This window comes from Bombus pyrosoma, linkage group LG6 (assembly GCF_014825855.1).
Source record: "Bombus pyrosoma isolate SC7728 linkage group LG6, ASM1482585v1, whole genome shotgun sequence".
NCBI classification, from domain to species: domain Eukaryota; kingdom Metazoa; phylum Arthropoda; class Insecta; order Hymenoptera; family Apidae; genus Bombus; species Bombus pyrosoma.
The window spans coordinates 5,479,745-5,498,484 of NC_057775.1; the positions used below are offsets into that span (position 1 = coordinate 5,479,745).

An 18,740-nucleotide genomic window follows, 5' to 3' on the forward strand; every position below is an offset into this window, starting at 1 on the left:
AATAGAATAAATCGAGAAGACCTTCGTATTCCATTCTCGTACTGTTTGACGGTTATTATGCAAATTGAATTATTCCAGATTTCCGCTGTGGTTCTAACACAAAATAAAAGTAAATACTTAATTGATTGACTAGAAACAGTATAATTTCCATTCAAATAACTGGCGCTTGTAAATAACGTATTGTACCAAATTTCAAAGCCTGGATGCAATTTTGGCCACACATTTTCTCAGCAACGTGTGTTATCATTGTACACGTACGATCATACATACTGTATAGCCTAAAAGCTGTGGCAGAAAGTAATCAAGCAAAATGAAAGGTTGCGAATTTCAAATAGATTGTAATGTCAACACAAACACATGCGAAAAACATCGTTCACCGTTTCCAGCGTTAGAGAATAATTGCGTGGCATTTCGGTATCATAAGAATCGTCGTGAATGCCTATTTTCCATTAGACGACGTGATTCTCGCTCCCTAGTTTAATGAAAAATGTTTTCACAGGTATAAAATCGACGCGACGCAGCTCGAAGATAAATGAGAATCTGTCGTATTTCACAGATAATCTTCACTTTCACGAAAAAGTCCCATGGAAATACGGACGTGTTTGGCATAATCGATCACGAGTCCCTGCACGTAGTCGCTTTTCCCTTAGACCTCGACACGATACCTGGAACCGGTTTCGAATTTCCTAGACCGTTCCTAATCGCCTGTTTTTTCTCGTCTATTACCGATCGCAATTTTCCATGAAACCGTCAATTATCGTTCGGCAATTCTTTTGTTCGATCGCTGTTATTGATTCTCGCGATTAAATTCGACCTGTAAAGGAACTGTTCCGTGTATTCAGCATCTTCGTAACCATCTGTAACTCGGACTTTGCGCTTCCTCATTCTTGTCTTGAGCGACGTATGTGATTGATACCGCTAATGTACATACTGCGTATGTTCATTGGCATAATATCGTAAGATCGATAGACTTACAATGGAAATTTATTGAAATAATACGTTGCACGTCTGTTTAGCCGCTTTAGGTAAGACCCACAATGCGTTTGTCGCTGTTTGTAAATACTACATGGCTATTGATAATATAGATAAGCGGTAAGATATAAAATCAGACGTTTCGGGTTTTAACGAAGGAAGGAGATAAATTATTTTTCAGGTTTGAGTCAGCTTCAGAGATATATGAGCTCGTGCTTTTTACTACGAATGTCGAATTGGTTATTGTACCTTGATTCGTAAATTACGTAACGAACGAAGAATCTGAACTAGTGAGTAAATATAGATTGTTATAATACATAACAAAGTGTTTCATAAGAAATAGATACGCACGACCCTTTCTCCAAAAAACATAATACCTACTATGTTCCGCGGTGTGTTCTATACACAAACATACCAACAGCCCTTGAACGGTCATCGAAGAATCTTAAAGTATATTCGTACGAGGTATAAATCGATCAAATCAAGATTAGCACTTGCGCTTCCTATCAATCTGACTATTTATCGTAGTTGCCAAATAATTTGTGATTCTAATAAACGTATTTATAAGGAACTAGGTAGCATGTATGTAATAATTCCTTCAGTGAAAAAGAATTCTTTCGAAGAAACTACGAACAAGCAATCTATGTATAGATTGCTATAGTATTATTCATATTCATTGCTTTCATTTTTGTTACTAATTCTGTTCATTGCAATTAAAATGCACGTATGTTAATGAGCCAAATGTCCCCTAATAATATCAGAAAAAATGATGAAAAAGAGTAGTTTCCGCAATTGATTAGTATTCATTTCTGCTCATCGAGTATACACTTCCACGTGTAACAACACTATCTATTTCTAGAATTCATTCGGAATCCACATGGAAAGACAAGCATCGTTCACGTGAACAGTCTTCCTCGGTTCAAAGACCGAACGTATCCGACGATTCAAACGAATTTCACTCCTGAAATATTGTCTGCGAAAGTAGCGTGACAATTGATCGAACACAGAGCGTAGGCTGCTCCGTCCCAGCATCTTCGTTTCATTGCGTTAATCATGCGATGGCTAGCTGGGCGGCCGAGAATCAAAATCGGAAATCAGATCGAAACGAACTGTCTCTTCAAATGCTGAACGGATACGAAATACCGCGATCCTCCACAAATAGTAATCGTATTTATGCATAATGAAAGAGAAAACAAATTCATTTCAACACAAAATGGAAATTTGTTCCTTCCATCGAGACAAAGAAATTAAAAACCATATGCTTCGCATCTTTAGAAAATTGAATTCTATTATATACGTCCAAAATCTCAGCGCTCTTATTCATGGTTTCTCTTTTCTATTACAACAGACAATACGTATACATATATTAACGAAAGGAGAGTCTCCTTCTGTTTCTCGAAAGCACCGGAAAATTAAATCTGACAAGAAATTCAAAGGATGAAAGCAAGTAATCAAGGAAGGAAGAAAGTGAAACAAACGTATAATGGAGATTGATATACCCAATCTATAAGTATATGTAATAAAAATCAAGAAGCGTATACTTCAAATTACTTTAAATACTATTATTACGTCCTGTGACCCCAGAATATATCCTCATCCATCCTTCGGTCAAGATGGTCAACAACTTTTCAAACATACTCGGATCCGCAGTAATCTATTACCGTTCTCAGATTTAGATTTTTACTTACGCTTCTTATTGCTCGTCACGGTAAAACACGGGATAAGTGTTCCGTCCCATTATTATCCACTAGTTCTTTTCTCATGCAATTAGCAGCAATGACCGCTGTACTCGCTTGCTTAACGAAGATTGCAATAAACAAATCTGCTTGTCTCGTGCTCCAGAGGCACACCCATCAATAGCTTTCCTCCTCGACATCACCGTCTTCGGACTTCACTTGTTAACAACTCTTCGATCAAAACGCACTTTTCAGTTTTTAAAAGTTGTTGGATGTAAAGAGAGTGCGTCGATTATGGTATCGAGACGTGGATTTACGATTCTCTTTGACGCGTTATACCGCGAACTCGACTTCTCGCGATCACGGTCGAACAACTATAGTGACATTATCTATTTTCTTTCATAGAAATTTTCTAATAGTTGCTTCATTTTCGCTTTTCAGTCGCTCCTTAAAACTCCCGAATAAGTTTTTGCCATTCTTCATCAGGGTACCCATTATCTTACATTGAAAAGGAGTTTCGTGTTGCACGCCATTTGTGGAATCACGAACATCAGTCATGTTCCTTTGTTTCAGCATCGTCATCTCAAAATCGTTTCGAGTGCGTACAAGAACATCGCTCGACGTGTCACCTAACTCATCACCAAAAGCTAAAGTCGGTTCTTTGGCTATCTGCAAAATTCTATGGTTCCCGAACACTAGCTTCAGCGATCGACATACCAAGCAGTATACGTTCACAAATCTCAGCGATCTCGTCACCGATTCGAAACTGCTTGGATTTGGCTGCCACTCCATTTACGGCCATCTGCGAAATCACGTAGAAGGGTCGAACAGCTTCTTTCCTTTCTACGGAGACGCCATGGTTCTCGGATATCTTCATTTTGCTTCTAGAATGGACAACCTCGGGATTTTCCGGTTCCACATTCGACCGCGATATCTGTGGATTAGAATACTGCAGACTATTGACAAGCGTGGCGTAAATTATCGTCACTGATGGACTTCGTTACTTACGGGTATAGTCGAGGACGTCCATTCCTCTTCTGAATTTCCGCTCAAAGATACTAAGGAACCTCTCGACGTTTCACCGTCGCATCTTTTCGACGTACTGAGTGTGTGATGAAGACTGAAGGCTCGTCTCTTGAAGCGCCTGGTTTTTATATTCTAGCTCTCCGTCCAGATGGTGTTTTTCTGTTCATATTTCCCTTGAGGAGGGAATCTATTCCTATTCAATCTGGTAACTATCCTACAGTCGTCGGTGTATCTCATCTGGTGTTTATGTTTAACTTTAGAGGGGACCCGTCGAGCACTCCGGGTGGCAGGCACCCTCTTGAGGCACTGTAAATTTTACAACATGTGAGGTAGGAATTTCCAACTTCCAAAAAAAGACAGACGTGCTGTCCGTATCTTAGCGGAAGACCATTCAAAATCCCGAACAACCGATTCATCTAATAAATTTTTGTTTATGACGATGGTGTCATCAAGACAAGAAGGATTCGTGGGAACCACAACTGCCGTACATTTCCTTTTTCGACTACGATCGAGCTTGCAAAGTCAAATTGAGACTGACTTATTATTCCGTTCTTTGGCCACCTTTTAATCCGATTTCATCAAATTTGAGTACTCCAATTTTAACGTACTTATCCACTCGCATTAAAGTCAACTCTCTACCGATGTCCATCAAAGCGGTCAAATTGCAATCTCCGATCTTGACGTCTCTATAACGCTTTTCTGTAACGACTGCGAGGCAATACGTGCATTCTTAGAGGACTTACATTGATAAATTGCGATGCGATGTGTCCGTACTTCTGGCATTTGAAACACCTGGCAACTTTGCTTTTCGTTGTGCAGTTCGCACTTAGGTGATTTTTGTTTCTGCATAGGAAGCCCCGTTCCGTCTCGTCCTTTTGGATTTTTCTTCGACCAGTTTGCTTTTCGTCTTCGCGTTTTCCTTCATGTCCTCGTACGGGGCGAACTTCTCTTTTAATTCGCGAATATCTTTGGCGCCGTACAGTATAATGTTGTTAGTCTGTTCGCTAATTCCGTCCATAATATACTGTATTACTACCGAACTATCCATACTAGCTTTCTTCGAACATTTTGTAGATATACTCCTGGTGTGTCTCGGTGTGCTTCTTGGTTCGACGCGACAGTTCATTATGCACCTAGTTTGCGTCTTCTTCTTTTTCTAATATGTAACGACCGATTTTTGACCGCAACTAGTGGCAACTTACTCGTAACTGACTATTCTCTCCACCAAAACGTCCTTTTATACCAGGGTTTTCGGTTCCCCTACCATTTACATGTATGTTGCAGCTGTTGGTGACCCAAGATGGTCAGGGCCACCATTTACGATTGCCTATTCTCCTAAAGAGACACGGGCATGTTATTGGCCCACTAAGCCCATTGGATTGTCCCATCACATCTGGCCCGTTACGGGCCTTTCACTTCTCCACTACCTGTAGTTCATCCGAATTTTCTCAATGGTTTTTTCAGGATACTACAATATATAAAAGTCCGCAGCAAACAATGACGCTTTGCTTTTTGTTGAAGTAGACCGCACTTCTAGAAAAACTCTACATCAGCTCTATGACTTAGTTTTTCTGGTCTTTGACGCTATAAAAAATTATCTTGCACTAAATCAATAAGAAAGGTCTTTCAACCCTATAGCCTTTCTAGGAACATGCCTTCCATAGATTTGTGTTATGTTACGGTTAGCCAGGCCAGTTTTCGTCATTATATAAATTTCTGTACGCCCATCGCTTCGGAGTTGTGTTGCAATGTAACGCTGCCAGAGTGCGCTACGGTAGCATACACTGTACTTGTAATATTCCTACACTTATACTCAGATATATTTCTATTCCTAATTCATCCACGTGTTCCTCTATCAGATAACCACAACACTTTTAAATATCTCTGATAATTTGTCTACCTGAAAGTTCCGAATAACTGACATCCCCTTGAATTCGCGATGGCGCGTCATATTTTTTTCCACCAATAGCACAGAGGAGAGAATATTAAGGGAGACTGATAATAACGAACGGAAGTGAACGGAACTCGGACTCACGATAGCCTACTTATCACTTCGATGACACTGATGACACCGAAACCGGGTTAACGCGCACGTGCTGCAGCATTGCATTTTGCTCTTATAGACTCACGGTGTACAGCGAACAAACTGAGACGCAATGTACAATTTATTCCAAATATTTATCGTGCATGATGTTGATGAGAATTGCAATGTGATATATATTGCTATATTAAAACTGAACTAGGTTGCGGAAGAATATGAGAAAAATGTAGAAATTAATTCAGTACTCGCGTACAAATTATTTTATTCGGAAAGTCTGTATCGAATAAGAAGTCCTCGTTTCCTTCATATTAAATCCAAACAGGAATGAGCGTATCAATGTTCAGAGATCGTCGTTTATTTCACTTTGCTTGTTTCAGATGGCATTACATATAGATAGCTTACCGACGTAAACTGGCAGGAAGTTTCTAATTGTATGTATGGTGTTACCTATGCTTAATCGTTAAACGTCATGTCCCTAAACTTATGATAAGTTTGTAAGCTGCATTTGTAAAATAAGTGTGCATGTAAAAATACAGATGAAAAGGTATTTCGGTATATAACAGCATAATTACTAGGAATATTGTAGTGTCGTGGAAAAATCGCCTAAAAAAAGTCAGAACGAAATATATACAATGTTACGGGAAAGCGTGGGTGCCGACTGGCTGAAAGGGGCGGGGATCTTTCATGGGCCATGGGGCCCATTAATATGCCTCGGGTCATTCAGTCAAATAGTTATTCGGAAGAAGGCGTACGTGACCATGATCACGGACAGTTGCGGAACACGTGCGTGGTGGGCATATGAAAAGATGACAAAGGGATGTTTGAATGAGAAAGTCCATTAATCGTCAGCTGTTAATCGATAATCTGGCTGCGAGGAGTTCATTAGTTGCAAGTCGTAGTTGAGGGAGAGTTGCTAGCGAGTTGCTCAATTAGTAGCTGGCAAGTTGTTGTTCTGTACATGTAACTGCCTCTATACTCGACTGCTTGACACAAACCTCGTATACCCTCTAAATATTCAGAAAAGGCCGCTTCTGGAATGTTGCTCTTGTTATCAGTGAAAATTGCACGTTATAAATAAGTATGTATGTGAACACTGTACGGGTATAACGCGTCGGCATCGATAGAGCTGCTTTTGTAAACAGAACATTGCTTTTAGAGAACGCAATCAATTTTAAAGGAAGCGTAATAGAGCAGAATTTATTTATTAAAATGTACATTATCATATCTCGCGGTCCGTGCGAGCCGTAACGCGAGGTGTGAAAAGAATGCTTCATGCCTGGCGAATTGCGCGAGTCACAACTGTCGGGAAATGGAATTAGAAACACAAAATTTAAAGGAAATAAGAAATATGACAGGTACAAATACTTCAATATTGCAATAAATTTATAAAAAAATACACAATATTATTATCGAACAAAATTAAAATCTAACTAAGAATATCGAAATCATAACATCACACTGCTGGATAATGACGAGTGATTGAAGTTTCTTTAATTCGAAGATAATTTCTCCTTTAAACGCAATCTGTGGGAACACTCGATGTTTACTTATGTTTCAAACTTTTCGTCGCAGAAAATTACAAGAAAAACAGTGAAAACAGAGATCAACAAATCTATTGAAACTAAGAAAATATGTACTTAATTGATAACTCTCTAAATACTGTAATCATTCCTACAAAGTTAATCATAATTAGAAAAAGTTAACTATTCTTTCTTTAAATAAATGCAATACGCCTGACACAGCATTTCTATAAAACAATACGGTATCTCGCAAACAAGTAACGAGTGTTTTACTAAGATCGGTAATTATAAACTAATGCTATAATGGACGAAGTTTGAAGGAGCAATATTGAAACAAATAACATAAAGATATCTATATACATAATGCTTAAAATATTTATTTATATCGAATATGATCTATATTTGTGGAACAATTGGTAATTTTTTGTACTTCTTCATGTTCAACTGTATCGCGGGGGACGCATTCGCGGTATAACGCGTCAACGAGAGAGGTAAGGTCTCATGTTGAATCGACGCCACGAATCAGCCAATTCCATATTTCGGTTAAGAAAAAAGGAGTGGTTTGAATGATCGTAACACTGAATTAACAGTTTAAAAATACTCTTTATTTCCAATAACTTTTGGGACTTGAGTGACTGCGCGTAGTGTTGTGAGGGGTGTAGAAGTGTTTAGAGCGAATAGTTGGACGCAACTTAAGGTATCCACGGTTCGATGAGTTAGCAGCTACTTAAGGTATCTTCTGGCCGTGATGTTCGGTGATACTGAGGTCTATAAGGAAAACTAGTGATGGATGCTAGCCCCCACCTCAACGTTAGCTTGCGGATGGATGTCATCTTCGAACATCCAACATGGGAAAACTCCCTGTTCCCATGTTTTACAGAAATGAGCGATAACTTCAAGGAGCTTTTCGACTTGAAACATGCTTTATATAAATTAAGGACCTCGATGGCAAGTAAAAATCCAAATCTGAGGACGGCAATTAACGATTCTTTTGCATTATTGCGGACCTGAACAAGTATGTTTGAGCACCTGTTGACCATCTTGATCGCAGGATGCATTATAGTATATGTTAGGGTCACATGACGTAACATTACTCATATGGAAAACGAAACAACATGGGAGGACAGGTGGGATACAGGCCGCAAGTAATAGAATGTCATTACTATGAAATCCCAACGATGTCACATCCTTTCTGCTTTGATTTTCAGCATACCGAAAATCTCATTGGGTGGCACGCGTCACCAGAGCTTCAGGGTTCGTTAAGGATTTCGATTCAAAACCATTCGATTTTCAGCAGCTTTGTACGGTGCACCGATTTATTATCTACCACCAAAGGGGAAAGTCACATCACCTTTGGAGGATAAAAAGGCAACTGAAATAAAGAAGTCTAGGCAAGGTGATCCTACGTAAGTGGAGATGTGTATCGGTAGCCAAGAAGTACACGGCAGTGACGCTAACAATAGGACAGTTGATGCAGGTACCGAATGGTCAACAGTGAACCGGCGAGGGAGGAGAAGTAGATGTACCAGTTAGTGCAACGCAATTAAACGCAACATTTTGATCATAAAGATTCTAAAAAATTATATTGATACGGATTGGCATGTTAAAAAGGAGCACGTAATCATGGTATATTTATTTTAACGAAAAGAAACAATTGATATCTGACACTGGCGTATCAAAAACAAAAACTATATATTCTGTCTGTATATTGTTAACACTGTTATAAAACGTTTCGAGAACAAGAAAAGTGTAAAACAAGATAAATGAAAATGATGGTCCAAACGGCTAGCGAATGAATAGTAGAATGATCCACTGTAGTCCCTCTATAACACGTAATATAAGATGAGATCCGTACTCTACATAGGGGCGGTCCAAGTTCCGACACATCCAGAACGCCGTCTCAGTTCGAGACGTGAATAGGTAAATCAGCGCAGTCATACACTGACATTCGAAATTTTTGACGAGACTTCAGGAAGATGGAGAAGTTAGAACGTACGAACGATCGGTTCCTAAAAAGGATTCGCGTCAGGGTGGTGCGAGTCGAGACGCTTACTACCATTTGGGTCCGCATGGAAGGATAACCCAATATAACCGAAACACTCAATTGGGAGATGCTGGCGCAGTCCAAGGCGTACTGGCCGAAGGCGAAAACCAGGTATGCTCGCCGCCGTGCTGGCAAATTTTGAGAGTGCTAGCTGTTGGGTCAGAGCTATTCTTTTGCAACAAACCGCGACAAGTTCTTATTCGACGCCAGCAAGAAGGCATATGGGGCCTGCGTCTACCTCCAAACCACTAATCCTGGCAACCGTGTCTGGACACTACTCCTCACTGCGCGATGAAACATAGCGCCGCTCAAATCTCTGACCATTCTACGGCTCGACTTAAGCGGAGCACTTTTTCTCACATCCTTAATCTCCGCTCTAGAGAAGGCCGTAACGATAAAGGTCTCTCAGATCGTACATTGGACTGATTGCACAATCATCCTCCAGTGGATCAAGCCCTCGCGTCAAACGTTAAAAACCTTTGTTGCTAACCACGTTGCCATGATACAAACGAAGACCAACATTACCGATTGGCGTCATGTGCCTACTTCCGGTAACTCCGCGGATCTTATTTCCCGAGGTCAGACGCTCAACGAATTCCTGCGTCCAACCATTTGAAAAACGGACCAGAGTGGCTACAACAGAGCGAAAAACATTTGCGAACTTTACAATGGCGCCTTTAATCGCCCTCATTCACCACACTTTGGCGGCTATTGAGAAGCCGCGGTAAAGTCATTTAATCGTCATCTCACACGCGTCGACGGCAAGGAGCTATTAACCTTCGAACACCTCAACATCCTTATCATTGAGATCGAAGCCATTTTAAGCTCCCGCTCACCGACTCCAATATTCTCAGATCCAAATGATCTCCCTGTCCTCACTCCCAGTCACTTTCTAATTGGCGAAACACTAATGAGTTTACTAGTGCTAGATTTCAGGGCCACTCCACCAAGCTGGATATCCAGCTGGCAGCGCATCAATCAACTCGATCAACATTTCTGGAGCCGTTGGTACCGGGAATACCTAACCGAGTTGACCAGCCGTAACAAGTGGAGTCATGACATCCGCGAAGGCACCATCGTACACCTCAGGGAAGATAACGTGTTCCATCAATTATCAATATTATAGATGTGGTTGTCATAAAAGAAGAATATTCGTCTAGATTTCAAGAGCTGTGTCAGAGAATTACGATAAGCAGACAGACCAGGAGAAGAACATCGAAATACAAGGTAGATCACGAATAGGAGGATGAAAAGATGAGACGTACAGCCAGAGAGAAGACCAACGCTGAAGTAATGCACTCAGGTGATTTCATGGTTTGTTCTTCTATCGACAGAGAATAGAGACATAGAAGGGTAGAGATGCCATCATCTTGCCAAGCCTCACATTATGCAGTAGTGCATAAAAAAGACGGAAATCGCGGCGGGATATCGACTGATGGAATTTTTTCAAACTGTCTGCAACCGCGCGGCAAACTATCGTGCACCCTGGGAAACGTGTAATTTCACTCTGTTGCCATCGTTTCGAGATACGGATAAGATAGAAAACATCATTTGAATCATCATAGTGAATTCGTGCACGATAACGACCTGGTAACCAGCAGCAAAATTTAAAAAGGGAAAGATTTCTACAATCATGTGATTTAGTTCTTGGAAATTGTACGACTTACTCTTGTTTTTATGTTTTTTTAGACATTTAGTAAAATCAAATTTGGACTTTATTGGTGACATTATTAACAAGCTGGAAAGATTAGAAAGGGCAGGTTTCTACGGCCGCGTTTCAATTCTCGAATATCGTACGACATGCTTTTTGTTTGATTTTCTAATAAAAAAAATAAAATTGTGAAGCAAAGGGTAGTTTCGATACGAAACAAGTTTTAATTTAATTTAGTAACCCAATTTTTAGATGGAAATCACGCTTTCAAGGAACAACAAGAGTTCTAATGTTTCAGCTAAAGTCCAAGCAATGTAGGGCCGACACTTGTAACCTTATGTATAAGTTCTAAAATATAAATATCACAGGACTACGGTGGCTACGTGGATATAGTATACGGCTACAAATCCAAGGTACCCGCGTTCAAATCCTAATGCTAATTTTCCTTATTTACAGTATTCCGACTGATGGACTTCGTCCGGGCTGGAGATTGTGATATTGGTCAGCGATCAAATTCGGGCAGAGGTGTGCCGCTCAACAATCAGCGCGTCACATAAGTGATCTCAATAGTGAAGCTAATCTGCAATACATAATACAGGCTGCAATAGTTCTACATTCCGAAGACAGAAATAGGATAATAGGATGAAGCACAGCGATATAATATAGTGATATACATATATATAATACAGTGATGTAATACTGTGATAACAATACTGTGATATAATACAGCACAATTATCCCTGATATTATTATGGCAGTATAGTTATATATATATATATATCAATATATATATATAGCAAGATAATAACAGTATTATTTAAGGACATGTAACACTAACACAACCCCCGGAAACACCACTGGCAATCTCCGAGTGGAACATCGATGTCCACAAAATGACGCTGACAGTGCGCTTATTACTCCAGGAAGTACATTGGAAGGAATGCGTCTGGAGATATTAGTAATATAGCCAATAGCTTTAGTTTGGTAAGCACAGTCTTCTGGGTGGAATAGCCGTATACTATGCACGAAGCCTTAGCCATCGAAGCGAAAGTCCGGGCTCCCCGTAGTTCCTAAAATATTTTTTTCTTTTTTATAGTAAAATTTAACTTTCTTAGCGATTGGAAAATAAGATTAGGCCAGAAGTGACTCGAAAGAGCACGATTAAACAAAAAGCATGGTACAAAGGAAAGAAGCGAAATTAATAATATGTATCTACTTATTCCTACAGCATACTGATGGAAACTAGAATGTGTAGCGACACATGGCCGTAGAGAAAGATCCAGGGTTGAAGCGCACGTGCTGGTCACCTGGCCAGCGAAACGATGTCCGATACCGGGATGTCATAAAGGAAAAGACCCCGGGACTTTCCGAAGAGCAGAAGAACCTTCGGCAAGGAAACACTACTCGTCCACTCTAGAAGAAACTTTCCCTTCCAAGAACTTCGGCACCATATAAAAAGGGAAAAAAAGAATGCTCGTGGCTGAGAATGCGAGGCTAGAGTCTGAGTTCGGCCTAGGCAACACGCGCTAGTTACATTAATAAACGCACTGTTAAATTGATACGCTGTATATTCCTTTGGCACCCGTCACGTCTTAAACCTCAAAGCGGTGTCGAATACGAAGAAGCTGTAGTTATGGCATCTTTAGTCACCATCTTTAGTCACTGATGCGGCTATCGTGTGGATGTACGGCACGTCACTGCCGGTCGGCTACCTGCTAACCGAGCTCAACAGTGCCGGATGGGACTCACGTAAGCGGGGCATCGGTCAACGCCGATGTTTCGGTCCCGGGACTTATCCCGACTGTCCCACCCTTGGCTTCAGGATCGTGGGTGCGCTACTACCCAAGGCCACGTAGAGAGAGTGTAACCGTACTTAAAGGCCTTACATTCCCGGCGACCTTCCCTGCGGTGTATATAGGGGACTCACGTAAGCGGGACGCTTGTCCCGACGGTCCCCCCTGGCTTCGGGACCGTGGGTTTGCCAGCCCCCATAGACTCACATAAGCAAGTCCTCCCTGCGGGAAGTCGTAGACGACAGGAACTTTTCCTGTAAATGAGAGACATCATTGGTCAGGTATTCACGATCAATTATCACGTAATTACAGACATGAATGTATGTGGACCTATGCCAGTCGAGAGATTCGGCAAGAAACCTCATATTCTTAGGTTTAATAGTGACCTTTCACAATTCACAAAGATTTACTTCTTACGACACAAGTCAGAAGTAATTTTGCCTGGAAATTGAAAGTCAATCTAATCGTAAAATCAAAGAAATTCATAGTGATGGAGGGAAAGAATTTAAAACTAAAGAGGTTGAAAGATTTCTAAGAAGCCACAGAGTCGAAGCGAGATGACGTCTCAGAGAGGGAAAATATAATGGTAGTAGAGGCGGGCCAGTCGATGCTGTATTCGAAAGTAAATCTACGGTTGTTCTTATGGGCCGAAGCCCTGAACACCGCAGTGCATGTAATTAACATAACGGGGCCGAAGAGACAGGGCAATAAAATGCCGTATGAATTGTGGTATGGAAAACCGTCAGGTTTAGAAAATTTTAGAGTTTTCGGAACTGAGTGCATCGCACACATTCATGCAAAGAAGGCAAGAAAACTTGATAAAAAGGCGAGAAAAGGATATTTATTAGGCTATCTAGATGAGGGACAAGGGTATCGCGTGGGTACGCGTCGAGTTATAATATTCAACCNGCGACGTAATATTTAAGCCCGAACTAGTATCGATGAAAGTTGTTAAAATAAGTTTGCCGAAAAATGTCAAACGCGACGATATGTATACGCAGAGCGTTGATGTAGATACGTATGAAAGTGCACGGAGTGAGCATGAAAGCATAGAACAACCTCATAGAGCTGGCGAGAATGTGAGATAATTGAGAGATAGACGCGCGGTCAAACGAACCGATTCTTATGGTCGCCTCATAATGTACGTGGCGGGAAAATTCCCGGATGTCTCTAACGAAACGACGAGGTACGAAAAGAGTGAGTTATGGAAGAAGGCTATGCGTGACGATCTGAAATCGCACCATGAAAATAAGATATAGACTCTTGTAGAGAAGCCAAAAACTAAGGAGATATTCGGTAAAATGACTTTTAACTGTGAAGTTAAATTCAGAATTTCATCAAAGCAGTAAACATATCGACGTGAAACATCATTTCTTGCTTGATTTGTACAATAAAGACGAAATTATTGTAACGTATGTAAAAAGCGAGGAGCAACTAGCGGAGCGCTATATTTGCGAATGTGACACTGAAACCAAGATTTGAATACTTACGGGAAAAATTAGATTTGAAAAATATGAACGAGATTAAAAGATAATTAGAATTGTTTAACAATTAAGTATTGTTTAACACTAAATCAATTCGAAGGGCCTCATAGCCTTATAGCTCTTCTAGGATCATGCTTTACACAGAGGAAGGAGATAAATTATTTTTTCAAGTTTGAGTCAGTTTTTCAACGAGTATCTTGCTTCAGAAATATATGATCTCGTGTTTTTTAGTACTAATGTCGAATTGGTTATTGTAATTTGATTCGTGAATTACGTAACGAACGAAGAATCTGAACTAGTGAGTAAATATAGATTGTTATGATACATAGCAAAATGTTTCATAAGAAATAGATACGCACGGCCCTTTCTCCAATAAACATAATACTTACTATGTTTCGCGATGTGTTCGATACACAAACATAACAGAAATCCTCGAACGGTCATCGAAGAATGTTGAAGGACATTCATACGAATTATCAAATTAAGATTTGCACTTGCGCTTCCTATCAATCTGACTATTTATCGTAGTTGCCAAATAATTCGTGAGTCGAATAAACGTATTTATAAGGAACTAGATAGCATGTATGGAATCATTCCTTCAGTGAAAAAGAATTTTTTGGAAGAAACTACATATATAGATTGTTATAGTATTATTCATATTCATTGCTTTCATTTTTGTTACTAATTCTGTTCATTGCAATTCAATGCACGTATGTTAATGAGCCAAATGTCCCCTAATAATATCAGGAAAAATGATGAAAAAGAGTAGTTTCCGCAATTGATTAGTATTCATCTCCACTCATCGAGTATTCACTTCCACCTGTAACAGCACTATCTATTTCTAGAATTCATTCGGAATCCACATGGAAAGACAAGCATCGTTCACGTGAACAGTCTTCCTCGGTTCAAAGACCGAACGTATCCGACGATTCAAACGAATTTCACTCCTGGGAAATATTGTCTGCGAAAGTAGCGTGACAATTGATCGAACACAGAGCGTAGGCTGCTCCGTTCCAGCATGTTCGTTTCATTGCGTTAATCATGCGATGGCTAGCTGGGCGGCCGAGAATCAAAATCGGAAATGAGATCGAAACGAAATGCTGAACGGCTACGAAATACCGCGATCCTCTACAAATAGTAATCGTATTTATGCATAATGAAAGAGAAAACAAATTCATTTCAGCATAAAATGGAAATTTGTTGCTTGCATCGAGACAAAGAAATTAAAAACTATATGCTTCACATCTTTAGAAAATTAAATTCTATTATATACGTCCAATATCTCAGCGCTCTTATTCATGGCTTCTTTCTTCCATTACAACAAACAATACGTATACATATATTAACGAAAGAAGAGTTTCTGTTTCCCGAAAGCACCGAAAAATTAAATCTGAGAATAAATTCAAAAGATGAAAGCAATTAATGAAGGAAGAAAGAAAGGAAACCCAACCCCAATCATATAATGGAGATTGATATACCTAATCTATAAGTATATGTAATAAAAATCAAGAAGCGTATACTTGACATTACTTTAAGTACTATTGTTACGTCCTGTGACCCCAACATACGTCATCAAATATATCAACATGTGTCATCATTTCAAACATACTTGCTCGGACTCTCAATAATACTAAGGAACCGTTAACTACCGCGTCTAAATTCCTTTTTACTGCGACCAAATCTATTGCCGTCCTAGATTTAGATTTTTACTTACTGTGGAAGCCCTTAATTTACACAATGCATCCTTAAAGCCGAGACGCTCCTTATTGTTTGTCACGGTAAAAGACGAGATAAGTGTCGTCCCATTCTTATCCATCAGTTTTCCAATTAGCAGCAATGACCGTTGTCCTCACTTCCTTAACGAAAATTGCAATAAACGAATCCGCATGTCTCGTGTTCTAGGCACACCCATCAGTTGTTTTCCTCCTCGACATCACCGTATTTGAACTTCACTTCTTAACAACTCTTCCGTCAAATCGTACTTTCCAGTTTTTAAAAGTTGTTTTTGTTTACGACGACGGTGCCCTCGAGACAAGAAAGACTCGTGGGAACTACAACTGCCGTACATTCTTTCCTACTTTCCCCGATAGGATCATGAAGAGATTCGTTTCCTTTTTCGACCACGATCGAGCTTGCAAAGTCGGACTGAGACTGACTTCTTATTTCGTTCTCCACCTTTTAATACGATTATCAACTTCGAGTTCATCTAATTTGGGCCACGACGGATCAGATCCGCAGACTAAAAAGAAAACACCCTTTAGATTGAAGCATTAGATTCAACTAGAATTAAACATACTATAAACTCTTATAATCCAAGTTACAGTACCACGCCAAAAGAATTTACTTATAATTCTCAATGAGAATTGATTGTAAATAGTCTATAAAATAAAAAAAAAGAAAAAAAAACCAATTTGGGCGCTCGAATTTTCATGTATTCATCAGTTCGCACTGATGGCTACCGGTGACTATCAAGGCGGTCAAATTGCTATTTCCGATCGTAACGTTAGTACTACGCTTTGTCTGTATGAACTGCGACACACTACACGTAATCTTAGGGGACTTACATTATTACATTGCGATGCGATGTGTCCGTACTCCTGACATTTGAAACATCTGGCAACTTTGCTTTTCGTTAGGCAACTCCCACTTAGGTGATTTTTGTTTCTGCATGGAAAACTCCATTGCGTCTCGTCCTCTTGGATTTTTCTTCGACAAATTTGCTTTTCTTCTTCGCGTTTTCCTTCATGTCCTGGTACGGGGCGAACTTCTCTTTTAATTCGCGAATATCTTTGGCGCCGTACAGTATAATGTTGTTAGTCTGTTCGCTAATTCCGTCCATAATATACTGTATTACTACCGAACTATCCATACTAGCTTTCTTCGAACATTTTGTGGATATACTCCTGGTATGCCTCGGTTTGCTTCTTAGTTCGACGCGACAGCTCCTTACGCACCTAGTTTGCGTCTTCTTTTTTTTCTAATGTGTAACAACTAATTTCTGACTCCAACTAGTGGCACCTTACTCGTAACTGACTATGCTCTCCACCAAAACGTCCTTTTATACCAGGGTTTTCGGTTCCCCTACCATTTACATGTATCTTGCAGCTGTTGGTGACCCAAGATGGTCAGGGCCAACATTTACGATTGCCTATTCTCCTAAAGGGACAGGGGCATGTTGGCCCACAGCCCATTGGAATGTTCCATCCTACCTGGCCCGTTAGGAGTTTTTCACTTCTCCACTATCTCTAGTTCCTGGGAATTTTCTCAAAGGTTTTTTCAGGATACTACAATATATAAAAGTCGGCAGCATACAACGACGCTTTGCTTTTTGTTGAAGTAAACCGCACTTCTAGGAAAACTCCACATCTGCACTATAACTTAGTTTTTCTGGTCTTTGAAGCTATAAAAAATTATCTAGCACTAAATCAACANGGAAAGGTCTTTCAGCCCGATAGCCTTTCTAGGAACATGCCTTCCATACATTTGTGTTATGTTACGGTTAGCCAGGCCAGTTTTCGTCATTATATAAATACACATAGGCGCATGGCTTCGGAGCTGTGTTGTAATGTAACGCTGCCAGAGTGCGCATCTGGATTACCATACGTTGCACTTATACTTATTCTTACACTTATACTCAAATATATTCCTATTACACATTCATGCACGCGGTCCTCTGTCAGATAACCACAACACTTTTAAATATCTCTGATAATTTGTCTACCTGAAAGTTCGGAATAACTGACATCCGCTTGAATTCGCGATGGCGCGTCATATATTTTTTAACAACAGCACTGACATCGATGCAACGAAAAATCGGGAAAGAGCGAATTCGAGTAACTGTAGGTACATACCTCAGAGGAGAGAATATTAAGGGAGACTGATGATAACGAACAGAACTGAACGGAACTTGGGCTCACGATGGTCTACTTGTCACTTCGATAACACTGACGACACCGAAATCGGTTTAACGCGTACGTGCTGGAGCATTGCATTTTGCTCTAATAGACTCACGGTGTACAGCGAACAAAATGAGACGCAAAGTGCAATTCATTCCAAATGTGTATCGTGCATGATGTTGATGAGAATTGCAATGTGATATATATTGCTATATTAAAACTGAACTAGGTTGCGGAAGAAAAATGTAGAAATTAATTCAGTACACGCGTACAAATTATTTTACTCGGAAGATCTGTATCGAACAAAAAGTCCTCGTTTCCTTGATATTAAATCCAAACAGGAATAAGCGTATCAATGTTCAGAGATCGTCGTTTATTTCACTTTGCTTGTTTCAGATGGCATTACATATAGATAGCTTACAGACATATATTGGCAGGAAGTTTCTAATTGTATGTATGGTGTTAGCTACCTTTAATCGTTAAACGTCATGTCCCTAAGCTTATGATAAATTTGTAAGCTGCATTTGTAAAATACGTGTGTACCTAAAAATACAGATGAAAAAGTAATTCGGTATATAACAGCATAATTGCTAGGAATATTATAGTGTCGTGATAAGATCGTCTAAAACAGTCAGGA

At 39.9% G+C, this 18,740-nt stretch overlaps 2 protein-coding genes across 5 annotated transcripts in view; both read right to left on the reverse strand.

Annotated features, from left to right (window-relative positions):
- LOC122568224 overlaps positions 1-18,740 on the reverse strand; it is a 201,845-nt gene that overhangs the window by 80,559 nt on the left and 102,546 nt on the right. The gene's annotated exons all lie outside the window — the stretch shown is intronic.
- Positions 2,641-4,400, reverse strand: LOC122568227. The gene is given in 4 exon segments (XM_043727739.1): positions 2,641-3,323; positions 3,326-3,345; positions 3,348-3,582; positions 3,657-4,400. Coding segments are annotated over 3 exon segments (474 nt in total). The 5' UTR covers positions 3,526-3,582; positions 3,657-4,400; the 3' UTR covers positions 2,641-3,047.